At 53.7% G+C, this 26,589-nt stretch overlaps 1 protein-coding gene across 14 annotated transcripts in view; it reads left to right on the forward strand.

Annotated features, from left to right (window-relative positions):
- The window catches only part of ADCY7 (adenylate cyclase 7), a 72,176-nt gene that overhangs the window by 17,375 nt on the left and 28,212 nt on the right, over nt 1–26,589 (forward strand). For 4 of the 14 annotated variants that reach the window (XM_055366009.2, XM_063700194.1, XM_063700192.1 and 1 more), the window contains exon 2: nt 24,592–25,030. In XM_055366009.2, coding sequence (XP_055221984.2) covers nt 24,860–25,030 — 171 coding nt within the window. In that variant the 5' untranslated portion in view covers nt 24,592–24,859. Of the gene's footprint in view, nt 1–3,093; nt 3,327–10,820; nt 10,851–19,403; nt 19,514–24,591; nt 25,031–26,589 lie in introns of those variants that run through there. The other 10 variants (XM_063700190.1, XM_063700195.1, XM_055366012.2 and 7 more) reach the window with 8 other exon arrangements.

The following is a 26,589-nucleotide window of genomic DNA, read 5'->3' on the forward strand; positions in this document are numbered from 1 at the left end:
GGCAGTGCTGAGGCTGCAGCAGGGAAGAGACTCACTGCCACATCTTCCAAGGAGAAAGCTGGGAGGGTGGCCTGGGAGGGCAGGAGGTATTGCTCAGTGGGACAGGAACCTTGATTATCAAACGGCAGGGTTTACTGTGCCCCTCTCATTATCAAACTGCAGGGTTCGTTATCATACAGCCTCTGCTGTACGGCCAGTTTATCTTCACACACTCCCTGCTCTATGGCCAGTGCTGGAAAGCCCAGGGCCCCATAAGCTCCCAGCAGGCAGTGGGGAACCCCCCTCCTGTGTCCAGGCATCTACATGTGTCCTCTCCAAGCTGCCCCTTTTCTCAAGCCGAGATCATCTTGCAGAAATGTTGGTCAGGGTGGGTCGCTCCCCACCTGCCATTCCCCTGGACTTGCCCTGCCTCCTATGCCCCTTCCCCTTGGCCCCCGATATCTCCCCCAGCGGCTCCATCTCCACGCCGCGCTTTCCTCAGGGTTTGAGCATGTGTCTCATCAGCCTCTCGCCCACTGGGCCAGGTCACATCTGTTCTGTTTCCTGAATCTACTGAGCATCCAGCACCATGCCCTCCTGCATACGCAAACGGGTATCCCTCAATACCCATTTAAAAATGGACGGGTAATTTACATACAGGCAAGTGCACAAACCTTCAACGTACAGGGTAATGAGTGTACTTAGGCACTCGCCTGTATAACCAGCACCCACAGGGAGATTTAGAACCTCCTCAGCCCCCAGAAGTTTCCTGTGTGCCCCTTTCCAATCAGCGGCCTCCCTAGAGGCAACCGCTGTCTTGCTGTCTGTCACTGTAGATTAGTTTCATCATTTCTGAAGTTTCATATAATGGAAACGTGCTGAATGTGTCTTTTGTGGGTGGGTCTTTCACTGTCCTTGCCATCTTGGATATTCATTCATGTTGTGTGTTAGCAGTGATCTGTTCCTTTTTACTGCTGAGTAATTTTCTGTTGTGTGAATATATGAAAATTTGTTTATCCATTTACTCATTGCAGGATGTTTGGGTTTGCAGTTTGACTGTTAGGATGAAAGCTTCTCTGAACACTTGGATAGAAGTCATTTGTGGACAGATGTACTCATTTCTTTTGGGTAAATACCTGAGATTGAATTGCTGAGTCATTGGGGAAGCATATGGTTTGCTTTCGTCCACACTGCCAGGCAGTTTTCATCATGGTGGCTCCATTTTACATTCCCACTAGCAGTACATGAGAGTGAAGAGCTGCTTCTCCTCCTTGTCAACACTTGGTATTTTCATTTTAATTTTAGCCATTCTAGTGGTACAGTGGAATCTCTATATGGTTTTAATTTGCTGGTGGCTAATGGTGTTGAGTGTCTTTTTCATGTGCTTATTGGTCATTTTGGCATCCTCTTTGTTGAAGTACCTGTGTAAGTCTCTTGTTCATCTTTTAATTGGGCCATTTGTCTTTTTCTTATTGGTTTGTGGGAGGTCTTTTTTTTTTTTTTTTTTTTTTTCTCTGAGACAGAGTCTCACTCTGTTGCCCAGGCTGGAGTGCAGTGGTGTGATCTCGGCTCACTGCAACCTCCGCCTCCCAGGTTCAAGCGATTCTCCTGCCTCAGCCTCCCAAATAGCTGGGATTACAGGCTCATGCCACCACACCTGGCTAATTTTTGTGCTTTTAGTAGAAACTGGATTTTGCCGTGTTAGCCAGGCTGGTTTCGAACTCCTGACATCAGGTGATCCGCCCACCTCAGCCTCCCAAAGTGCTGGGATTACAGGCATGAGCCACTGTGCCCAGCCTGGGAGATCTTTATATATGCTAGGGAGGAGTCTTTTGTCAGTCATATAGGATGTGACTTTCTCCTAGTCAGTGGCTTGTCTTTCCCCTCTCTTGATGATGATGATGTCTGTTCCTTCTCTGCTCTGGGACATTTGCTAGGGAGACATTTGCTGATAGGAGGGCGACCCTGATGGGGAGGATCCCCTGAGGTCTCCCACTCCCTCCCGTGGCCTCTGGAGCAGCCTGGAACCCTGTGTGAGTCCTATGCCTGTCTCCACCAGATGGCAGACCTTAGATCACCTGCTAGTTCCCTGCATGGGGCCTGGCACAGAGACAGCACCTAACGTGTTCAGTTCCACCTGATCAGTATGTGTGGGATGTCTACTCTGTGACCGGCTGGGGCTGGACGCTGGGGACACAGCTGTTGACATTACAGCTGCCCTCCCATCTCTGCCCTCCTCAAGGATATAACCTAGGAAAGACAGACCAGCAACCAGTGGTCACAGCACAGAGGTGCTGTGATGGAGGAAGGTGCAGGGGCTAGAAGACCAGAAGAGGGGTGTCTGACCCTGGATGTGGGAGGTGGAGGAGGTACACCCTTGCTTTGAGGAGCTCGTAATCCCAGGATGCCAGTCACATGCTCAGAAGGGCTCCCTGAGGACCAGGTGCTGCTGTGGCCAGCGGGCTGGAGGCCTCCCCCTCTGTTTTGGGAGTCTCCACTCTCTCCTCTTAGCCTCTCTTGATCTGCTCCCTCGCCACTGAGCGCCCCATGATCCCAGTGGGGAAACTGAGGCCTGGCATAGCAGAAGGGGTGCTGGGGTTTGATTCCCAGCCTTATGGTGCCCAGGGATGTTGGGGCTCTCCAGGGACTGTGATTTTGGAATAGGAGCCCCAAGGATGGGCCTGCCCCTGCCCTGCTCCCAGCATGGGAGCGTAGGTGAGATGGAGAGGCAGTGGGCTGGGCTGGAAGATCTTTGACCTCTCCTGGGCCCCTCTCAGAGGCGGACGGGGCCACCTTACTACATAGATAGGGAAATTGAGTCCCAGGAAGGCGCGGGGGGCCTGTCTGTGAGCATCAGAGCCCGCATGAGGCTCAGGCCAGGCCGCTAATTGCTAATTGCTCACTAAGGATGCATTTGCTCCCCACTTTGAACAGTTGCCTTGGGGCTTCTAATGGAGGTTTTTGGTGCTTGTTTTATTATTATTATTATTTTTTCAAAATTGTTCCAGCTTCAAGCTTCAAATTTCCATGAAGTCATTGGAGCCCGACAGCTCCCAGGCCTGGCAGCTCCCAGGCTGCGGAGAGCAGCACTGTGGCTGGGGGAGGGGGCCCTGCACACCCCGAGAGGCTGGGCTGTGGGCTGTGCCTTAGCCTTGCTGCCGCCGCCGCCGCCGCCGCTGCTGCCGGAGCAGGAAGTGGTGGGTCCCAGATGTGACTCACTCTCATTAGGTAGCGTGGAAGGAGCCTTCGGATGGGTGAGCCTGGGCGCGTCTGAGGAAGGGCAGGCGGGGGCCGGGCCACCTCCCTGCAGACCCTGGCCGGCTGCTGGGGCCCGGGAGGAGAGCCAGGTAAAAGCGGGGTGTGGGGATGGAGTGTCACCAGTCCTAGTGGCTTGAGCCCCAGGGGATGGGGCTGGACAGTGGGTGGGAAGCAGCTCACCCGGCAGCCTGGCCTGGGAGTGCACTGGGCAGGGTCTGGGCTGGGGGAGTAGGAGGCTCCGTGAGCCTACTGGGCAGATGGCTGGGAGAGGCGGCCCCTCAACAGGGGACCAGAGGCGACTTGTCACTGGCTTTTCCCAGCCTGACAAGAAAGTGCGGTTGTGACCACAATGTTGTACATGTGGCCCGTTCCATCTGGAATTCTAGGAACCACAGACTCTCAAATGTCCACACTCCTTCTCGAGGGTGTAATTTTACATTTACAAGCACACGTGACTTTTCTCAATGAAAGGAAACATTGGCGAGGGAAGGGCAATTCAACTAACTTTCTGAAATTATAAAACAAAAAACAAACAAAACCTCTGAAAGGGGTGCATGCTTGAGGGTCAGGAAACCAAGATGCCTCCAAAAAGCAGACTGGTTTCCCTTTCCCTGCAATGCCTCTCCTCCATCCCCCAGGGACCGCATGGGCCATCTGGAGCGGGTCTTTCTGGAGCTTTCTATGCATTCATCTAAACATGTGTGCACAGAGGGTGAGGCAGTTGCCTCTTCTCTGTGTCATCACATCAGGGTCAAGGGCAGGGACATCTGTGGCTGGGGGCTTCCTCCCTGGACAGCCATTGCTGGAGAGGAGAAGGGAGGGCCGGGAGGGGGAAGCCAAGGGCCTGGAGGTAGGGGCCAGGCCGGGCCACCTACGACAGGGGCCCTGGGTCCAAGGCCTGGACGGGCAGCCAGTGTGGGCTGGATGTGTCTGGAAGGGCTGTGTGACCGTGGGCCTTCACTAGCATCACCATCGTGCAGATGGAGGCTGTGAGGGGTGGACTCAACACCAGTGTTTCTCGGAGTGAGGACCGGGCTGCCCGGGGAATCACAGGGGGTTCTAGCCTGTGTGTAGAAGGACATGTTTAAAATCTAAGTATTTGTCTTGGGGAAAAAAAAATCTGTAAATAGGACATTGCCATTGTGACATCATGACTGTATTATTGTCTTAGATGAGGCCAAAGGAGACATAAAAGTGACAAGCCAGCCAATTTGAGAGGAAGTGCCAAGTGCCAGCCCTGCAGGAAGTGCAGGAGGCTGAGGGGGCTGCAGCTCAGGAAGGCGTTTGCTGCACAGCCTTCGCTTCCCACCCGGTTGTCTGTCTTCCCACCTCCAGAGGCCCTGGGTTCCCAAGGTTTACCTGCAGCTCCTGGTGCAGAGTGTGGGGGAGGGGAGGCTCTCAGATTGTTCCAGATTCTGTGGCCCTCAGAAGGGCAGGTGTGAACTTTGTGGAGGTAGCGTCTCCGGTGGTATTTTCTTTCTTTCTTATTTTTATTTATTATTATTTTTTAAGATGGAGTCTCTGTCTGTTGCCCAGGCTGGAGTGCAGTGGTACCCTCTTGGGTCACTGTAACCTTTGCCTCCTGGGCTTAAGCCGTCCTCCTCCCTCAGCCTCCTGAGTAGCTGGGACTACAGTTACCGCACCACCACACGTGGCTAATTTTTGTATTTTTGGTAAAGTAAAGACGGGGTTTCACCATGGTGGCCAGGCTGGTCTCAAACTCCTGACCTCAAATGATCCATCCACCTCGACCTCCCAAAGTGCTGGGATTAGAGGTGTGAGCCACAACCCCCAGCCTCTTTTTTTTTTTAAGACAGGATCTCACTCTGTCACCCATGCTGGAGTGCAGTGGAGTGGTCATAGCTCACTGCAACCTTGAACTCATGAGCTCAGGCAGTCTTACCGCCTCAGCCTTCTAAAGTGCTGGGATTACAAGCATGAGCCCCACGCCCAACCTTCTAGTGCTGTTTTCATGAAAGAAGCAGCTGTTTACTAGCAGCTGTTTTCCGGGTGATGAGGGTGAAGCTGGTATTGCAGAACCTCTTTGCCAGGAGTAGGTCTGGGAGGTTTGCTTGAGGGCATGGAGGTTGGTGTAGGGAGAGCTCAGGAAGTAGAAATTGGGCTGGAGTGTGGCCTCTGGACAGGCCACAGGAGAGTCTCAAAAGGCGAAAAGATCCCAGCACTTTGGGAGGCCAAGGTGGGCGGATCACTTGAGCCCAGGGGTTCGAGACCAGCCTGGGCAACATGGCGAAACCCCGTCTCTACAAAAAATACAAAAATTAGCTGGGTGTGGTGGCGTGTGCCTGTAGTCCCAGCTACATGGGAGGCTAAGGCAGGAGGATCCTTTGAGCCCAGGAGTTGGAGGCTGTAGTGAGCCATGACTGTGCCACTGCACTCCATCCAGCCTGGGTGACAGAATGAGACCCTGTCTCAAAATAAATAAAATTTTCAAAAGAGACAAAAGTCCGACTCGATGGTTGCACTGGGGACATGCACCCCACTCTACAGTTTATAGCTACTGATTTGACCCATTCCCCACCTCCTCCACTGCTCCATGTGGTAGGTGCTGTTCACCTCCAGTTTACAGAGGAGACAGGGCCCAGAGGGGCTGTCTATCCTGAATCACCCAGCAGATCGGTCCCCAGGCATCCAGTTGTGCCCACCACAGTGTGGTCTGCTGCCACATTTGAGCCTGGAGTCAGGGCCAGGACACTGTGTCTTTGGCGAGATCAGATGGGGCAAAGCTGAGAACAGGGGCTCTGGTTGGTGCTGAGGGGTTCGTGGGGGTGGTCCTTACTGGGAAGATGAGGAATTGGGCTCCTGTGAGGGCCTCCCCTACCCCGCCCTGTGCCTGGACTTTGCTGGGCCCACTGCGGGAGAGAAGGGGTAGGACGAGGCCTTCTGCGTGGCTGGGCCAGGGTGGGCTGTCTCACGTGCTTTCCTGGATGTGTGGTTGGGTCATGCCTTAGCCAGGAGGTAGGTGGTTTGTCCACTCCATGTCATTGCAAGGGTCACAGAGGTGGCTGGGTGGCCTGACCCTCAGCACTGCTCCTTGCCTCTCTCCTGCTGTCCTGGAGGAAGAGGATATGGACTTGTTCATACTGAGGTGACACAGCATCTTCTCTCCCACCTCTCCCACTGCCCAGGGAGAGAGCAGCGCTTAACCCTGCTGGAGAAAGTTCCAGGCCTTTGAGGGAGCATGCAGAGTGGGTCACAGCTGATGCCTGTATCAGAGCAGCCCATTCTAGCCTTTCATGGGGTGGGAGGGAGGCATTTACTACTTTTAAAAGACGCGTGTGGCCAGGCACCGTGGTTCACACCTGCAGTCCCAGCGCTTTGGGAGGCTGAAGTGGGCGGATCACTTGAGCTCAAGAGTTTGAGACCAGCCTAGGCAACATGGCACAACCCCAACTCTACAAAAAAATTACAAATATTAGCCAGCATGGTGGTGCATGCCTGTAGTCCCAGCTACGCAGGAGGCTGAAGCAGGAGGATTGCTTGAGCCCAGGAGGTGGAGGCTGCAGTGAGCTGAGATCATGCCACTGTACTCCACTCTGGGTAATACAGCAAGACCCTGTCTCAGATAGATAGATAGATAGATAGATAGATAGATAGATAGATAGATAGATAGATAGATAGATAAACAGATAGATAGACACATGTAGCCAAGAGCTGGAAGTTAGTTGGAACTGGAGAATGAGACCACATCTGAACACCAGCCAGAGAAGCAGGGGTCTCCCAGAGGTTATCCGGTCCAGCCCCCCACCTCCAGGCAGAACTGGACTGTGCTCTGGTCCAGCGGCACGGGTTCCAGCTCTGTTCTGCCTCCTCCCAACAGCGTGTGAGATGAGCAAGGGATGGAGCCTGTTTCTTGCACCTGTGAAATGGGGTTGGTAAAGGTACCCCCTGCATCAGGTGGTTGTAAAGATTAAACGAGCTGATGCACACTCTGCGCCTGGCACAGCGGAGGTGCTACCTAAGTGGAAGTGTGCGTCACTGTCGGTGTCGTGAGGCTCTCGTCTGCCTTGTCCTGTCTTGGGTGGGAGACTGGACCTGCCTGGGGGAGCCTGGGTGGTGCAGGCGGGCAGGGCTGAGCTGAGCAGCCTCCCTGTCACCTACATCCCTTGGACTAATCATTTTCTTTCTGTTCCTCAGTTTCCTTATCTGTAAAATGGGGCTGATGGCAGTGCTCAGGTAGGTTAATGGGAGGGCTAGCTGGGTGAAAACCCTTCCCAGGCACCTGAGACTGGTGTGCCCAGGCTGAGAGGTTGCCACACAGTGGCTGGAGCCCCTCCAGCTGTGTGTGCCGGGGATCCTGCCAGCCCCGTCATCTGTGCAGTGGCCCCCTCCCCACCAAGGACAGTAGCATGGTGTCACCCGGCTTGCCATAGGCATCTGGCCTGACCTGCTGCTGCACACGGATTTCTCAACTGGCCACATCATGGCTGGGGCATTGCCCAACCCTGAGTGCAGACCTGCTTGGCCGAAGCACCCTCCATTCCCTGCTCTCCCCTGGAAGCCTGGAAGCCTTTCTAGAAGGGACCAGTGTTGGGGTGGAGAAGGGTTGGGCGGTGAGTCTGGGACCAGAGCTCCGTTCCTCTTTGGTGGCCTTTTCCCTTGGAATACCTAGGACCGTGCTTTCCTGCCGCCACCTGCTCTCTCATTTTTTATTTTGACAGGGTCTGGCTCTGTTGCCCAGGCTGGGGTACAGTGGCCTGATCATAGCTCACAGCAGCCTCGACCTCCTGGGCTCAAGAGATCCTCCCACCTTCACCTCCCAAAGTGCTGGGGTTACAGGCATGAGCCACCACACCTGGCCTGTCCTCTTTGATGGGCCAATTTCACAGGCATTTTCTGAGCACAGCACAGCCCAGTGCTGCCGAGATGAACCTGAGCAGACTCTGTGTTAGGATGGGGTGGGGACGGCTGACCTTGGGCCTGGGAGAAGGTCCTCCCTGTTCTAGAGCACAGCCATCTGGTCAGTTTCTCCTGGCTTGTGAGGCCCTCCCAGACCGGGCCTGACTTCCCTCCCCACTCCCGCCACTTGTCACCGTTATCCACTCTGGGCCAGCCCCCCTGACATTTTCACTCCCAGCTTGGCTATCTCCTGCCCCTTTCCCACCCTTGGCCCCCACAGTTCCCGCTGCCTGGGGTGTTCTCCCCAACTGCTGCTTGGCTGTATCCTCCAGGTGAGGGCCTCCTTTAGGGGTCCTCCAGCATGGGGAGAAGAGGGGACCCAGCCGGCTCTGCTCCTGAGCTGTTCACTCAGCCGCCTCCCCCACCCCCTTGGCCTTGCTTTGAGCCCCTGTCTTGCTGTGGCTGGCGCCCAAGAGAGGCCGGGATACCCTCTTCTCGCTATCCTCCCTTTATGTCCCTGTCTCCCCCACCACCACTGACCACTGGAAGGGTGACCCCACGACTGGGCCTGAGGGAAAGGGAAGCCAAGGGAGGTCTTTGGTGCAGGTACCCCAGTTTCCAGTTGTGTTTCCTGGCCCCAGGCTCTGCCCATTCTTGCCTCCTCCCAGGGTATCAGGACATGCTGGAGGTGACGGGGCAGAAAGAATGGCCATGACCCTCAGACACAGGCCTGTCCCCTGGGGAGGAGCTCATGTCCCTGGAAGGCAGAAGGTACCTGCAGTGGGTGATGCCACCACCCGCCTTCTAGGGCCCGGATCCCTGGAGGCCGCTGGACCCAGGGCACCCTGATCGGGGTGTTTTGTCTTCCAGGCTCCAGGCTCTTCCTGCCCTCCAGGGTGCCCTTCCTGCCCCTGTAACTGGCCAGCTTTCCTCATGCTGGCCTCTGAAACAACTCAGTCACACTGCCTCGGGCGCAGCTCACTGAGATCATTGCTTCCCAGAGTCACCGACTGGCTGGGCAGGGGGAAGCCTAGCACCCTGGGATGCAGCTGCTCTGCACAGATGGGGAAACTGAGGCCCTGGGAGCTCTGCAGCCTTGGGGCTGGTGTGTCTTCCTGGTGGGAGCTATGTTGAAGTTGCAGGCCCTGCCCCATTCACAAGCACATCCCTTGGCCTCACTCATGGGAGGGATGTGGACTGGGGGCCAGTCTTGTGGGCTTGTCTTGGTCCTGCTGCTGTTCTTGAGAGTCTGGGTCTCCCTCCTCCTGGGCATCTCCTTGCTGGAGCAGGGGTCCAGGGTGCTGGTGTAGGCTTGGATGAGACCTCCTTCTGTGTGTGTGCATCTGGCTCCTGGGCCCCCAGGCCTGTCTCCAGTACCCCATCTGGCTGGGAGGAGGAGCCCTTTTAAGCTGTCTGAAGGAGCTATTTTAAGGGGGGCCTGGGCTAATGGGAAGTGGCCTCTTTTGATATACCCAGACTCCCTGGAGACACTCACTGCTCCATCCCCTGGGGGCAGGGACCAGCACTTCTGTATCCCTTTGTCAGGCTCAGCTCTCCTGGGCATGGGTACAAGAGCAGAGCTGCCCTTTGGGGGCAGGCAGGAAGTGAGGCTGAGACCCTGGTACTGAAGTGTGTCTCCAGTGCCTGTTTATGTCACGATTTCTCAGGCTGCTCACCCTGGTGTCTGGAGCTGACTGGGGTGGCCCTGGGTGATGGTACTTGCTGTGTGCCCACATCTACGTGAAGCCCCTGAGAACTGGTATTGTTACCAGTCCATTCTGTGGGTTAGGAAACGGAGGCCCAGAGAGGTTCAGGAACATGCCCAAGGTCACACAGCTCCTCCAAGGTGGAGCTGAGATTCACGGCCTGCTGTTGGATCTCAGAGCTTGTGCTCCCAACCACCATGCTTTCCTGCCTTCCCCTTCTGCCCTGCCCTGGCATTTCTTTTCCTCACTTGGCTCATTTATGACAATCTGCCCTCCTCCTGGCATGAGCTCCTCAGGGGACCCATGCCTGTCCTGGGTGTTGTAGCAGCAGCAGCGCCTGCACCTGCTGCAGGCAGGAGCTCAGTGGCACTTGGCAGATGGGGGTCTGGTGGCACCAACATGTGGCCTGTTTCCTGGTGGCAGGATGGGCCCCTTTCCATGTGCAGTGGGGGTTTATGAGGTTTTATAGCTATGAGGTCATGTCACTGCTAGAATAGGCCATGGAGCGAAGAGAAGGGTTTCATCCCCATTGCTCAGGTGAGAAACTGAGTCCTGAGAGGCAGGTCACCTGCCAGAGCTCATGCAGTTGGGACTGGGGATTCCAGGGTTGGGGCCCAGTCCTTAGCTGCCAGTTCAGTGCTGGCTGTACCCCCCAGTCTGTGGAGTATGGGGTTTGATGTCCCCGTGTACCAGGCAGGGTTAGATCCTGGGAGCTGGGTAGTGCATGGCTGGACGTGCAGCCAGGTAGTGACAGGTCAGGGTGGCCTGTGCTTCTGTGGGAGGTGCAGGCCCTGGGGAAGCTAAGGAACAAGGCCAGACCGGGAGGGGACCAGGCAGCCTTCCTGGAAGAGGTGGCAGCTCAGGTTGGCCCTGAAGGGCGGGCAGGAGTTCGCCAGGCAGAAGGCATTTGGAGGTGAGGAGGTGGGCGTGTTTTTAGATTGCCGGAGCTGGAGATGAAAGGGTGGGGCTTGTTTGGGGAACCGAAATCAGCCAAATCACGCAGCCACAGAGGAGGCCAGGGAAGCTCCAGAGGTGTTTTTTGGCCAAGGGGTGAGCAGAGATCGGGCTTGGTGTTTTGGGGGGTCCTGGGTAGGTGTGGGAGGCCTGGTTTCGGGGGCCATGGGGCTCCTGTGGCGTGAGACTCCATCACAGTGACCTCCTGTGCCCAATAGCTCCGTAAGGGCAGGGTTTGTGGAAGGAAGGAGTGAATGACCGGGAATGGGGTCTTGGGCTCCAGGGACAGCCATGGCGAGGGCTCTCGAGCCTCTGTGTGGGTGCAGATCCGGAAGCTGGGGCTGTGGTTGGTGGGGGAGGCCGGGTGGGGCTGCTTCCCCTGCAGAAGGGCTCTTCCGGGCTCTTGGCGCGGTTTCACGAGGCAGTCCCCTCTGTGTCTCTCGTGCCCCCTAGGCCTGGATCGAGTTCTCAGGAAGCCTCGGGGAAGTGAGGGTCTTAGCGCCTTGGTTTGGGGCTGGGCACTTTGCGAGCTGGTGTCATGGAGGCCAAACTGGGGGCCTCCGGGCCAGGTGGTGGCTTCAGGCTTGCCGTTGGGACAGGAGGCCAGGCTAGGCAGTGACGCCTCACTGAGCTCCATGGGTGGCACGCTGAGCTCTGGGTGGGAGAGGCCTCTCCCACTGACCTCTCTGTGACTGGCTTCTCTGCTGGTCTGAGTGGGAAGGGACCTCAGAGACCCTGGAGGCCTTTCCTGCCCTGGAGGAGTCAGGCCCAGAGAGGGTGAAGAATTGCCTGAGTCACACAGCTGGTGACAGGGAGAGCTGGGACTGTACCTTACATCACCTGACATTCAGCCCAGGGCTCTATTCCCTGTACTGTGGCAGATGGGGAAACTGAGGCAGGTGGGCCACTCCTCTGCATTCCACGGGAGAGGCAGGAAATTCGACAGGAGCCCTTTGCCGGGTTGGCTCTTGGAGCTGTTTTCCTGCTTGCTTTTCCCCAGGGCAAGGTGCTTCCCAGCTGAAAACTGCCTAGGGAGGGTGCTGTTGAGACCATGAGCACCTGAGAGCCCTGGTCTTTCACTCAGGCCTCTCCACCTGGGAGGCTAAGCTCAGGGTAGGTGTCCTGGCCCACAGGCAGGTGCATGGGCTGGTCCCCCCCAGCACCTGCAACCTTCTTGTGCGCAGCTAGCCCAACCTGTGGTCAGATGGAGGTGGGTAAGTGGGGCCCCCAGCATTAAAGAGCTTCATAGGCTGTCAATTAAGGGGAGGCTAGTGGGCTCTACAGGCCACAGCTACCCAGGGAGCCTTCTTAGGGGAGGAGTTCCTAGGTGGGTCTCAGAGACTCCAAAGTCAGCATTTCCCAAAGGAGGTTCATTAGGGATTCAGTGCAAAAAGAGTCTCATTAACAAAAGGATGGGGAAATGTTCAGCTGTGTTTAATTCAGCAGGCTTCTTTCCTGCAGGACTTGTCAGAGCCTTTAATTTGCTAATGTGTATGGGGGATCTTTAAATGGGGAAGAGGAGAATGTTGAGCTCAGCACCACCTGTGACCAGAAATGGCTGTGGATGTGTGTGGCTGCGCATATGTAGCTTTTCATGTTCCTGCTTTTGGGCAGTATGCACCTCAGGTAATGCAGATAGAGAGTTAATCTGCACTGGGCCTTGGAGAGGGGCAGGCCTGGGTTCGAATCCTAGTTCCACTGTTTCCTAGCAGGTGGGCTTTGGGCTTGGAGGTTAAGGTCCCAGAGTCAGTTGCCCTGGCTAGAAATGGAGCGAGAGCACCCCCACCCACCACCCTTGGGTAGCCCAGCCCATTCATGGTTCTCTGCAGGTTCTCAGAGGAGACAGCCAGCCAGGTGGTTTTTGGCCCAGTTTGTCTCCCAGCTGGGCTCAGAGGTCGCAGAGCTTGTCTTGAGGCCTGGGTACTGTGCCGTCTCCTGCCAGCAAGCCTGGAAGGCTTGGGCCGAGGACCCGACTCTGCCTGGGATGTCACCTGTGAGCTCCCTCCAGCTCAGACCAACATCACCACCTCCCTCTGACCTGGGTTGGGTGGGACGGCCGCTCCCTTGAGGCCCAACTAGGCCCTACATGGAGGGGTCAGCCCACACTACCACTCATGGCCCTGGAAAGCCGGCCTGAGTTGCTGACCAATGTTTTCTCTACCTCCCAGAGGCTGGGCACTCACAGGCCAGAGTAGGGGCCGGACCTCCTCACCCCCAGTGCTGCTGGCTCATGGCAGGGTTGAGGGGAGGGGACAGGTGCCGGGCCCTCTCACTTCTGCACCCCATGGCCCTTTCTGACATCTTGGTGATGCATGCCATCTAGACTGGGGTGTTTTGTGCCAGGGGTGGCTCAGTACACTGCTTGCATCACCCCCAACTGAATCCTTTCAAAATCCTGTGGGGTAGGACTGTTATTCTCCTTTTGTTAAAATGAGGAAACTGAGGCACAGAGAGTCTGTTGGGTCATGTAATGTATTATTTCTTTTAATATTTAATTTAGGAATGAGTGAGATGGAGTCTTGCTCTGTTTCTCAGGCTGGAGTGCGGTGGCACAATCATCACTCGCTGCAGCCTTGACCTGAACTCAGGAGGTCCTCCTGCCTCAGCCTCCCAAGTTTGCTGGCTCTACAGGCACGTACCACTGTGCCTGGCTTAGTTTTAAAATTGTTTTACAGATAGCATCTCACTCTGTTGCCCAGGCTGATCTTGAACTTTTGGCCTTAAGCAGTCCTCCTGCCTCGGCCTCCTGAATAGCTGACATCACAGGCATGAGCCAATGTACCTGGCTAGGTCATGCAATTTAGGTGTGATGGGCCTGGGATTCATTTTTCCTATTACACATTTTTTTTTTTTTAGTCACATAAGCAACACACAATAGGAATAGAAACTGAAAATGAGAAGTGGGATTTATCCACTCTGTGAAATCAACAGTTTTGGTTTTTCTGTGTCCTGGTTCCATCCTTATTTGTTCCAGGCATTGCCATGTGGATTTTTCACAGGATACCCTGTGACATTAGTTTCAAGTGGCCTCAGGCTTTTTGACAGCTGCATAGTATTCCATTGTAAGGTTGTATCATAATTTATTTCACCAGTTCGTGACTGATAGGTATTTTCAATCTTTTTTTATTACAAATAATGCTTCAATGACTAATCTTGTACTTATGTCATTTCATACTTGTGACAATGTTTGTACGATACATTACTCAAAGTGGATTTTTTAGGTCAAAAAGCAAATATGTTCTTCAGTGACTTTGTTAGGTATTATTAAACTACCTTCACTGGGGGTTGTACTGACTCACATTCCTGCCCAGGAGGGAATGTGAGTGACTGTTTCCAACACAGACTTATGAGACTTATGAAATGCTTTGATCTTTGCCCATCAGATAGGTAAAAATGGTTTTCCATGGTAGTTTTGTTTTTGTTTTAAAGATGGGGATTTTGCTATGTTACCCAGGCTGGACTCAAACTTCTGGGCTCAAGTGATCCGCCTGCCTCAGCCTCCCAAGTAGCTGGGACTATAGGTGCATCCCATTGTGCCTGGCTACCATGGTAGGGTTTTTTTTGTTTTTTTTTTTTTGAGGCGGAGTCTTGCTCTGTCGCCCAGGCTGGAGTGCAGTGGCACAATTTCAGCTCACTGCAAGCTCTGCGTCCCAGGTTCATGCCATTATCCTGCCTCAGCCTCCTGAGTAGCTGGGACTACAGGTGCCCGCCACCACGCCCAGCTAATTTTTTGTATTTTTAGTAGAGATGGGGTTTCACTGTGTTAGCCAGGATGGTCTCGATCTCCTGACCTCATGATCCGCCCACCTCGGCCTCCCAAAGTGCTGGGATTACAGGCTTGAGCCACCGCGCCCGGCCTACCATGGTAGTTTTAATTTGTGTTTCATTACGAGTGTGGTCAGCTTCCTTCCAAATGCTGTGGGTTGGTTGTGGGTTGCTTTTTTTTTTTTTTTTTTTTTTTTTTGAGACAGAGCTTCACTCTGTCACCGAGGCTGGTTTACAGGCATGATCTTGGCTCACTGCAATCTCCACCTCCCGAGTTCAAGCGATTCTCGTGCCCCAGCCTCCCAAGTAGCTGGGATTATAAGCATGCACCTCCACACCTGGCTAGTTTTTGTATTTTTTAATAGAAATGGGGTTTCACCATGTTGCTCAGGCTGGTCTCGAACTCCTGGCCTCATGTGATCCGCCTGACTCAGCCTACCTAAGTGCCAAGATTACAGGCGTGAGCCACCATGCCTGGCCCTTCCAAATGTTTAACAGTCATTTAGATTGCCTTTTCTATGAACTTTCTCTTCCTAGTCTTCTCCCATTTTTCTATTGGGCTATTGGTCTTCTTTTTTATTTGTGGGAGCTCTTTACATATGAAGGAGATTAGCTCCTTGTGATATGAATCACAAATGTTCCCCTAATCTGTCATGTGTCTTTTGATTGTGCTTTTGGTAATTTTTACCATGTATATTTTGTTTTTTCATGTAACTGAACTTATCAGTCTTTTCTTTATGGCTTTTGGGTTTTGTGTCAGGATAAAAAGGCCATATTCACTACAGCATCATATGAGAATTCTCCCATAGTTTCTTGCTCTCTTTGGAAATAATCCTGGTATAAGTTGTGAATCCAGCTTGCTTGCTGTCTTGTGGATGCTGACTTTCTAAACAGAATACTAGCAGCCTAAGAGTTAAGACTCAAATGCACATCTTTCCTGTCCCCTTCAGGACAGTGGTTACTCTGGGTTGCATCTGTCCATGGGCCTGTGAAATGGATCTCTCTCTCTCTTTTTTTTTTTTTTGGCAGAGCCTCACTCTGTTGCCCAGGCTGGAGTACAGTGGTGCAATCCCATCTCACTGCAACCTCTGCCTCCCGAGTTCAAGTGATTTTCATGCCTCAGCCTCGCAAGTAGCTGGGACTATAGGCACGCACCACCACCTTGGGCTCATTTTTCTATTTTTAGTAGAGACAGGGTTTCACCATGTTGGCCAGGCTGGTCTCGAACTCCTGGCCTCAAGCTATCTACCTGCCTTGGCCTCCCAAAGTGCTGGGATTACAGGTGTGAGCCACCGTGCCAGGTCTATGGAGCTCTTCCTGTACCTCCCAGCCCCATTCATGTCTTGCTGTCACTGCTGGACCCACTGTCAGGGTGGGGCCCTAGGCAATGTGGGAAGTCAGCCAGCACCCTCTTGTCCTGGGCAGGACGAGAACCACGTGAGGTCCCCCATGGCCAGCTGGACTTCCCCTTTCTGTTCTTCCTTATCAAGGGAAAAGGGATCAGAAATCTGTTAAATGTGGGTGTGAAAGTGTTTCCCTTCTGAAGGGGGAAGCTAGTGAGGGCAGTGCTTAAAGAAATGAATCACTAATTGAATTTCAAGCAAGAGTGAGGAAAAAGTAGGGCTATTTCTCCAACAGGGGAGCCTGGTTGATTGCTTAGTCAGTTGATAAACACTGTTGCCTGAACACCCGCTGTGTGCAGAGACCTAGCAGATGCCCTGGTTGGGGCAGTGCTAAGGATTCTGCCTTCTGGGAGCTCATTTCCTGAGCAGAATTTCCTCTTGGTACCTGGCCTGGCGCCTGGTGCACAGAAGGCATGAGTGCACATCTGCTGAAGGTATGCATGGACGAACTCTCCCTGGGCAGTCACTAACTAGCATTAGAATGGGCATGAGACATAGTGGACCTGGATTCATTACCATTGGCAGCTGGAGCCTTGGGGGTGCATTTTAAAGGGGAGATTGATCAGGGTAATACTTAACCAAATGAATGAAGTGGAGGGGAGGATTTCAGGAACAAAGAACACTTTTTTTTTTCTTTTTTTTTTTTTGTGTCTCTGGCAGTTTTTGGTATCAAGATGATGCTGGCCTCATAGAATGAGTTAGGGAGGAGTCCCTCTTCCTCAATTTTTTTGAATAGTTTCTGTGGGAATGGTACTAGCTCTTCTTCGTACATCTGGTAGAATTCGGCTGTGAATCCATCAGGTCCTGGCCTTTTATTGGTAGGCTATTTTTTACTAATTCAATTTAGGAGCTCATTATTGATCTGTTCAGGGAATCAGTTTCTTCCTGGCTCAGTCATGGGAGGATTGTGTGTCCAGGAATTTATCCATCTCTTAGGTTTTCTAGTTTTTGTGTGTAGAGGCGTTTGTAGTAGTTTCTGATGGTTGTTTTTTATTTCTGTGGGGTCATTAGTAACATTCCTTTAGTCATTTCTAATTGTGTTTATCTGGGTCTTTTCTCTTTTCTTCTTTATTAGTTTAGCTAGTGGCCTATTTTATTAATTTTTTCAAAAAAAACAACTCCTGGATTCGTTGATCTTTTGAATGGTTTTTTGTGTCTTGATTTTCTTCAGTTCAGCTCTGATTTTTGTCATTTCTTGTCTTCTGCTAGGCTTGGGGTTGATTTGTTTTTGCTTCTCTAGTTCTTTCAGTTGTGAAGTTAGGTTGTTAATTTGAGATCTTTCTAAGTTTTTGATTCGGACATTTAGTGCTATGAATTTCCCTCTTAACACTACCCTAGCTGTGTCCCAAAGAATCAAAGAACAACTTTCTACCCATCCCTAGAAGTAGCTCTCTGGGGCTGGGTGAGAACATCAGACTTTTCCCTCAGTTTTTCTCCAGTCCCCTATCCTTTTCATTAACTGATTCAGCCTCCACCCCCAGCCCAGTCCCAACTAGGCCAGAGCTGGCCCCAGAGGTCTGACACAGCCCCTCCTTTGCAAGAGGGGAAACTAAGGCACAGGTCAGGCAAGAGACTTGTTCAGGGTCACAGAGCAGGTTGTTGGCTAAGCTGGGACTGGAATGCAGGTTTCTGGTCCCCAAGACTGATCAGCAGCCTGTGCCCTGGGAGTGGGAACAGAGTCAGCCTGGGGGTGCTTGGGGGCTATGGAGGGGGAGCAGGGTTGGCTGGGGGCTCATGCCATTGGGGAATTTCAGTCTTTGCCCCTGCTCGGCAACTTTGCAGGCTGTCAGGAGATGCGGTGGGGGGCCTGGTTGGGGGCCTGCCCACTCTGCACCTGCCTCTCCCTGGACCCCATGGTTGGGCTCTGACCCTGCAGGGCTTCTTCTGACACTAAGCATGCCTTCTTGGCCATTTGCCAATTTGTCCTGCAAGCTTGGCCTGTTGGACATCATGACCTGTGCAGACAACCTGGTTATCAGCACCCCCAGTTTACTGATGAGGAAACTGAGGCCAGAGTGTGCAGGCGACTGCTATTCACAGGCCATTGGTAGCAGAGCTGGGATTGGGTGCAGGCATCCTCCCAGAGGCCAAGCGTAGCTGGGAGAGGTGTGCTGTGGCAGGTAAGGCAGGTGTGGCAGGTGCAGCAGGTGCTTCCCGATCCTGAGGGAGGCCCTTTCTTCATCTGCCCTCATCCTTTGGCCGTGGCGCCCTCCTCCCTCACCCATGCCACTCTGCGTGCTTCCCCACCCTGGGCCTGGTGCAGGATTCTGGCTGGCTACCCTGCTCGGCCATTCACGTCACAGGTGTTTGCCAGGACCAGCTGCGGGACACACACACAGATCCCACCACGACAGTTTGGCAAGTCAGGGGCTGGGATGTTGGACCCACACTGGGAAGGCCTCTTGGTACGGGAGGTGCCTGGGAGAGCAGGGCATGGGGGCCACAGGGCTCTGGGGACAGGGAGGGTCTGGGGAGGGCTGGGCTTGGGGGGATGGGACCTTGAATACCAGCAACATTGAATCCCTGGGTCCCACGAGGTTTCCTGGGGGCCTCTTAGGTCAGGCTTGCACTGGGCAGAGCAGCTGCTGGCTTCATGGAGCTCAGGGTCTCTTGAGAGAGTTCGTGTTAATATGAGATTCCTTTGGCAAATGAAAAATCTGCCTGAGACCCAGCCTACCAGGGGAGCCGAGAGCCGGCAGGCCCGGGGCGGGGCGAGACGGAGCATGCAGGTTTTTTTGTCTGCAGCTGCACGGCGTCCCAGGCAGGGTGTGGGCCCAGGGGCCTGAGCGGGGCCTCTTCCCTGGAGGCTTCCATGCCCCTCTCACTCCAAGGTCCCCACTTCCCCTTTTTGAGGCCAACAGGGCCCCAAAGCAGCCCTGAGCCTGCTGAGGCTCGGCCGGAGGAAGCCAGGCTGTGGTTTCTGCCAACAGTGGCCGGGTGAGGAAGTGGGTGTCCTGTCTGCATCTGTGAAAGCTGGGGGTTTCTAGAACATACTCCCTGCAAGGGCTGTGGTTGTGCTGGGGACGCTGCCAGATCAGCTGGACTGGGGAAGGATTTTCTGAGCACCCAGGGACCTGGCCCTGCAGTTGCAGTATGGAGTCCCAGCCTCTTGCTTCCAGCAGGTCTTCTGGCTGGAGAACCTGGACCCAGCCAGCCAGTATTTGATAAGGAGACCACAGTCCTGCCTTAGTTGCAGGGAAGGGATAAGAGGGTGTGTGTGGGGTTGCTCAGCAGGCTTCCTGGAGGAGGAGGCCCTCCTGGAGTTCGCTGGCCTGAACTTGCTCCTGCAAGGCAGAGGGAAGTAATTCGATGAGGTCCCCTGAGCTCCCCACCTCTTGGTCATAGCTCTGTCCTGGGCCTTGTTTGTGGGGAAGAGGTTGGTGTTTTGGGATATTATGGGATTTCTGGATGCCAGCCCCATGAGGGTGATAGGGACCCCGGATATCCTGTGTTAAATCCCAGCTTTTTTTTTTTTTTCCAGACACGATTCTGCTCTATCACCCAGGCAGGAGTGCAGTGGCATGATCATAGTTCAGTGAATGCAGCCTTGACCTCCTGGGTTCAAGCAATTCTCCTGCCTCAGCCTCTCAGGTAGCTTGGACTACAAGTGTATGCCACCAAGCCTGGCTAATTAAAAAAAAATAAACAACTTTTTATAGAGATGGGGTCTCATTATGTTACCCAGGCTGGTCTCAAACTCCTGAACTCCTGGCTGGGGCTGGGCTGTGGAGCCTGGAAAGTGTGATGGAGGGATGAGCGGGGCTGTCCCCTCCAAGACCCAGCTCCTTTCTGGAGGACTGGCTGTGTCTGCAGGGGCACACTCTCACCTCTGTGCTGACTGAGACCCTTCCAGTTGACTCTGAACCCACTGAGGGGCCACGGGTGCTTCTTAGACGCAACAAACTGGGTCCAGAAGCCTGATGTGGACTTTGGGACTCTTGGTTGCGAGTGACAGAAGCTCAAACTGGCTGAAGCTGAAAGGGGCATTGCTTGTCCCATGTGGTTAAATATCTAGAGCTTGTGTAAGCTTCAGGCACAGCTGGCTCCTGCGACCCCAGGAGGCATTGCTAGGCCCCTGTCTTGTGCCAGTTCTCCATGTTGGTGTCAGTTTCAGGTGGGCTTTCTCCTTGTGGTGGCTCGGGTGTCTGCTGACAGTGCCAGGTCACCGACAAAAGAGAACACCTCTTTCCCTGGGTCAGCAGAAGTCCAAAGAGAGCCTTCACTTCCCAGGCCTGTGGCATTAGGGCTTGAGAGGGACTTTGCTGATTGGCCACACCAGGGTCATGTGGCCCCTGAACCAGGGTACTGAGGGTCGGGAGAAGGGACATTGCACAGCAGAAGCATGAAATACCCTCCTCCCATGTGGACACCTTCCCCACAGGGGAGTCCCCTCTTCTTTAAAATGGGGCTGCTCACCCTGCTCTACCACTGGGTTGGTCGTGAGGTGAGAATAAGGGACCCCCTGGGACTGCAGACTCCTCAGGAAGAGGGGACGTGATACCTCTGCTGTTGGTGGCTTTGGAGTTCAGACAGGACCCATGCGGTGTGGGTGAGGGAGTGACAGGGAGGCAGGGCTTGGCTTGGGCCAGAAAAAGTGCCCAGTGATGGAGGAGACTGCCCTGAGAGGTGGTGAGCCCCCCCGTCATGGAGGTGTGCAAGCTAACAGCAGGGTCATTCAATCCGGGAGCCCTGTATTGGATGTGTCTCAGACATGGCAGAAGGATTCCTTTATCCAGGGCCTTGTGGGGAGGCCCTCCCTGTTGCCAGCTGAGTCGAGGGCTGGTGGAAGAACTGGTGATTGGACAGGAGGCCTTGAAAACTTCCCGGGCAGGGGGTGCCTCTGGGTCTGGCTTTGGCGGGGTGGCTCCTAGGGAGGAGCTGGCCTGGGGACATGCCACTGGTGGTGGGTTCCTGGGCCCCCTCTGGAGATGTGATCAGTGAGTTCATGCCCCCCCAGGCCTCACGGTGCCCGGCTTGCTTGTTCCAGGAGCTGGCCAAGGTCCCCGGATGGGCCGAAGTCCTTGTGCCCATGTTGTCCACTGTCCACCTGCCCCTGCCTGCCGTTGCTCAGAAAGTGGCCTAATGAGTTCCTTGAGAGGCGTGTTTACCAGGCCTGTGTTCCCACGGGCCCTTGGGACTCTCTCAGCTGGTTCCTCCCTTTCCTCGTGGTGGCCCAGCCTGGCTTTGTGTGCCTGGAGCGGGTGTGTCCACACACTCTCACACTTGCACTTTCGTGCACGTGTCTGGCCACCTCAGCTCTGGTCTGGGGGCTTTGCCTGGGAGATGGAGCAGTTGTGGGGAGTGACCTCAGCCCTCTGGTGTTTGGAGCTTCTCAGCCTGGCTGTCCTGGTGCACTGGTGTTTGGCAGCAGGCCAGGGGGCAGGTGGGGTTGCTGTTTGTGTGTTGTGGCATCTGGCTCAGTCCCCCGGGATGTCAATGGGGAAGCCTGGGCTGAGGAGCCCTGGTTTGGGAGCTGGCAGACCTGGGTTTGCATCCCAGCCTATCTGTCCACCAGCTCCAGCAGTGTGATCTTAGGCAACCACTCTGCCTCTCTGGGCTCAGTTCTGCATCTGTGAAACGGTGGTGCCACCTTGGCCTTTGCCGGTTGTGAAGATGAGAGTGAATGTGTGTGCAGGTGCCGGGGGTGACAGGAACTGCTGCTGTTATTACTGCAAAGGGCTATTTTGGGGTGGGGGGTGCTGAATTGAATGTATCTCAGGCAGGGACCTTATCTTGTTTGGCAACCCCCACAGCACAGGGTTGGATGTATATGGTTAGCACACAGTAACTGCCTCTTGTGGAATACAGACTGATTAGTTTAGATTTAGAGGTTGTAAACTAGTAGGCTGCAATCATTGAAAAATTTGAAATCAACTGCCAACATTTAAAAATCATCATTTCACATAGAAATCAGATTTGTAGCCTGTCTGAGCACTTTGGGCACTTTGACAGCTCTTGGCCACATCCCTGAAGGGTTGCCCCTCGTTGAACAGGTGCCAAGGCCTGTAGACACCTGCCCAGGCACTGAAGGAGATGGGGCCCCCAGCAAATGACCGCTTCCTCCTTCCCCAAATATGTGGTTTTACCATTTTGTTCCTGGTGTGTGGTGATGGAATATGAACTTCCAGAGGAAATAGAGCCTGAGGTGGCTCCTGGAATTGAGGTGGCCCCAGGGATCTCATACTAGCAGGTGCTGGTTGGGGGGCTTCCCTTAGACTTGGGGACCCTGGATATCCTGCTTTTTGCCTTTGGGGGCTGGGGGCTCACCTGGCCACCTTCCCTCCACTGGACCAGCTGTCCTTTGAAGCTTCTGCTGGCGGCTGGCCATTTGTGCCCTGTGACTGCTCTGAGCCGTCCCGTGTCTCACAGCCTCCCTGCCCTCTGCCTCTGGCCCTGTCCTGGTTCCAATCTGAGGCAGGCCTGGAGGACACTGGGGGCCTGGACTCTTGGTCCAGGGTTGCCCCCTTCACGCAAGGTTCCTGCTGGGAATATGGCAGCTGTCCCCAAGTCCCCATTGCTGTGTGAGGGATTGCACAGTTTTGGTAATTTTCCTTCCTTTGGAGACTGATGGGGATCCCTGGGGAGAGAGAGCCCAGACTAGCACACAGGAGATATAAGGGCTGGCAGGCGTAGGTGTGATTCACAAGCCTTTTTGGAATCAATGAATATGCTAAGGAATGAATGGTGCTGGGGAAAGAAGGAACCCATATGGGCTGAGCATGGCAAGCGTGGGGTCAGCTCACAGTGTTGTCACAAAGGGGCCACTGTGTCCCTCTCTGAGACTCAGCTCCCTTTTCTTTGAAGCACGGCTTGCAGACATCTGAAATTTGTGTCAGTGGGCTATTTAAAAAAATAAACAAGATTTTTGCTGGGTACAGTGGCTCATGCCTGAAATCTTAACACTTCGGAGGCTGAGGAGGGTAGATTGCTTGAGCTTAGGAGTTCAAGACTAGCCTGGGCAACATGGCAAAACCCCATCTCTACAAAAAATACATGGCCCACCGCAGCCTAAGTCTCCCCAGGTTCAGGTAATCCTCCCACCTCAGCCTCCTGCGTAGCTGAGGTCCCAGCTACGCAGGAGGCTGAGGTGGGAGGATTGCCTGAGCTCTGGGAGGTTGAGGCTGCAGCAGACTATGATCACACCACTTCACTCCAGCCTGGGTGACAGAGTGAGACCCCATCTCAAAAAAAAAAAAAAAAAGAAAAAGAAAGAAAATGCAGTTTTATATGGAGCTTACTGTAACACAGATGCAGGGGGCTACCCTGGCTGAAGCAGGCATGGGGGCCTGAGCCTATGCCCCCCCACCTTCCCTTCCCATTGAGGGCCTGATGCATGTCCCCAAATCTCAGGGCTCCTAGGATCACAGCTTGGAACCCTCTGTGCCTGGAGGCATGAGACTCACTGGAAAATGAAGTGAATGTGGTGATTGCACCAGGACCATGGGGACAGAGCAGAGCCTGGAAACAGACACCATCTGTGTGTGATCACCTGACTTATGACAGAGGCGGCTCCACTGAAATTCAGAGAGAGGATGGCCGGTTCACTGAACACTGCTGGGATAATTCAATATCCATATGGAAAAAATAAGTGAACCTTGATCCCTACCTCACACCATACCCAGAGTGAATCGAAATGGATCAGAGACCTTTGTGTGAAAGCAAAACAGTGAAACATGCAGAGCAGAGCTGGCCTGTAGAAGCTTCTGTGATGATAGACATGCTCTGTTTATCTGTGCTGTCTAGTACAGCAGCTGCATGTAGCCATTGGGTATTTGAATTTTTTTTTTTTTTTTGAGATGGAGTCTCACTCTGTTGCCCAGGCTGGATGCAATGGCATGATCTCAGCTCACTGCAAAATTTGCCTCCCAGGTTCAAGCCATTCTCCTGCCTCAGCTTCCCGAGTAGCTGGGATTACAGACACACGTCACCATGTCCGGCTAATTTTTGTATTTTTAGTGGAGAGGGGGTTTTACCACGTGGGCCAGGCTGGTCTCGAACTCCTGACCTCAGGTGATCTGCCTGCCTTGACCTCTCAAAGTGCTGGGATTACAGGCATGAGCCACCATGCCTGGCTGGCTGTTGAGTATTTGAAATGTGGCTAGTGTGACTGAGGGACTGAATTTCTAATTTTATTTTAAATTAATTTAAATTTAATTTAAAGTAGTGGCTGGGCATGGTGGCTCATGCCTGTAATCCCAGCACTTTGGGAGGCTGAGGCAGGAGGATTGCTTGAGCCCACAAGTTCAAAACCACCCTGGGCAGCAGGGGGAGACCCCCATCTCTACAAAAGAGAATTTAAAAATTAGCTGCACACCTGTAGTCCCAGCTACTTAGGAGGCTGAGGTGGGAGAATCACTTGAGCCCGGGAGTTTGAGGCTGCAGTGAGCTATGATTGTGCCACTGCACTCCAGCCTGGGCAACAGAGTGAGGCCCTGTCTTGAAAAAAAAAAAAAAGCAGCCACATGTGGCTAGTGGCTACTGTCTTGGACAGTGCAGTTCTAGAAGACACAGGGGACTAGCTTTACGACAACAGGACATAAAAGTTAGGTTAGGGTTAAGATGGATAAATCAGACTCGGTGCTGTGAGGCCTGGGCCCAGCTCTCCCTGATGCTAGCCCTCCCCTGACTTGGCCCATTAGGTCAAGTTCCTGTCTGCTTCGTCTCCACAGAGCTGAGGAACTGCGTGTGGAGTCAGCCCAATCTGGATGCACAGGAGGATGCTGGCGGCACAGTGAGTGAGGCCTGGTGCCAGAGCTGAGCAGACCCCTCGTTGGCCATGGAGCAGCAGGCCCAGAGGCCCTCTCCCCAGCCCTGCTTGCCTGCCTTGGAGAGGACAGAGGCCTAGGCCCACGGGGGAGGGTATTGGCAGACAGATGCCCTCCAGGCCCTGGGACCTCCTTAACGGCCCCTTAACGACACGCGTGCCAAGGGTGGAGGATGCCAGCCAAGGGGCGCTACTTCCTCAACGAGGGCGAGGAGGGCCCTGACCAAGATGCGCTCTACGAGAAGTACCAGCTCACCAGCCAGCATGGGCCGCTGCTGCTCACGCTCCTGCTGGTGGCCGCCACTGCCTGCGTGGCCCTCATCATCATCGCCTTCAGCCAGGGGGTGAGTGAGGGCAGCCCCTGGGCTTCACGTCTCGGCCCCAACCTTGGCCAAGCTGCTATCTTCTCTTAGCCTCAGTTTCCTCTTCTGTAAAATGCTATGCTTTTTTGTTTGTTTTGTTTTGTTTTTGTTTTTTTTTGAGACAGAGTCTCACTCTGTCACCCAGGCTGGAGTGCAGTGGCATGATCTCGGCTCACTGCAACCTCCATCTCCTGGGCTCAAGCAATTCTCCTGCATCAGCCTTCCGAGTAGCTAGGATGACAGGTGCATGCCACCATGCCCAGCTAATTTTTGTATTTTTAGTAGAGATGGGCTTTCACCATGTTGGCCAGGCTGGTCTCGAACTCCCGACCTCAGGTGATCCACCTGCTTCGGCCCCCCAAAGTGCTGGGCTTATAGACGTGAGCCACCATGCCCGACCAATGCTCTGTCTTTTACAGCACATTTAGACTGGTAGAAGACAAGTTTCTAATTAAAAAAAATTTTTTTTGAAACTGGGCCTTGCTTTGTTGCCCAGGTTGGCCTTGAACTCCTGGGTTCAAGTAATCATCCTGGCTTATCCTCCTGAGTAGCTGGGAGTACAAGCATGCACAACCATGCCCAGCCTCTCTAACTTTAATTCAATTTTGAAGTCTGGAGTGGTTTCAGACATTACATTAACTTGTCCAGATAAACCACTCTCATTTTTCTCCATGATGAAATTTGATTCTACTGAAGACCTGGGTCAGGGATGGCCTGCGTATCACTGCCCTCACTTCCTGTACCCATGCAGACATCATTAATCAATCCCTACACTCCACACTGAGCCTGTCTACATTCTCAGAATCCTCCTTTTGTTTTTTTTTTTGTTTGTTTGTTTGTTTGTTTTTGTAGAGACATGGCCTCGCTATGTTGCCCAGGCTGGTCTTGAACTCCTGGCCTCAAGCAATCCTCCTGCCTTGGCCTCCCAAAGTGTTGGGATTACAGGTGTGAACCACTGTGCCCGGCCTCAGAATCCTTTTTAACACAGCTCTCCAGGCTGGCACCACTCATGTCATTTCTGGCCCAGGCACTTGCCTTGGTACAGCCACTAGCTGTGTTTAGCTATTGAGCATTTAAAAAGTAGGTAATGTGACTGAGGAACTGCATTTTTCAAAAAAAAGAGTTTCACTCTTGTTGCCCAGGCTGGAGTGCAATGGCACCAACTTGGCTCGCTGCAGCCTCCACCTCCTAGGTTCAAGTGATTCTCCTGCCTCAGCCTCCCGAGTAGCTGGGATTACAGGCCCATGCCACGACGCCTGGCTAATTTTTGTATTTTTAGTAAAGACAGGGCTTCACCATGTTGGCCAGGCTGGTCTCAAATTCCTGACCTCAGCTGATCCACCTGCCTCGGCCTCCCAAAGTGCTGGGATTATAGGCGTGAGCCACCATGCCCAGCCCATTTTCTTTTTAGTGAATGTAAATTTGATTAGCTGAGTTCTAGAAGAACACTCAGAAACTCCAGGGTGTTTATGTGAGTGAAGTGGCCAGGACCTAGCAGCTGCCAGTGCAGCCTGGATCCATGTGGCTACCAACCACAGGAC

This window comes from Gorilla gorilla, chromosome 18 (genome assembly GCF_029281585.2).
Source record: "Gorilla gorilla gorilla isolate KB3781 chromosome 18, NHGRI_mGorGor1-v2.1_pri, whole genome shotgun sequence".
Classification (NCBI taxonomy): domain Eukaryota; kingdom Metazoa; phylum Chordata; class Mammalia; order Primates; family Hominidae; genus Gorilla; species Gorilla gorilla.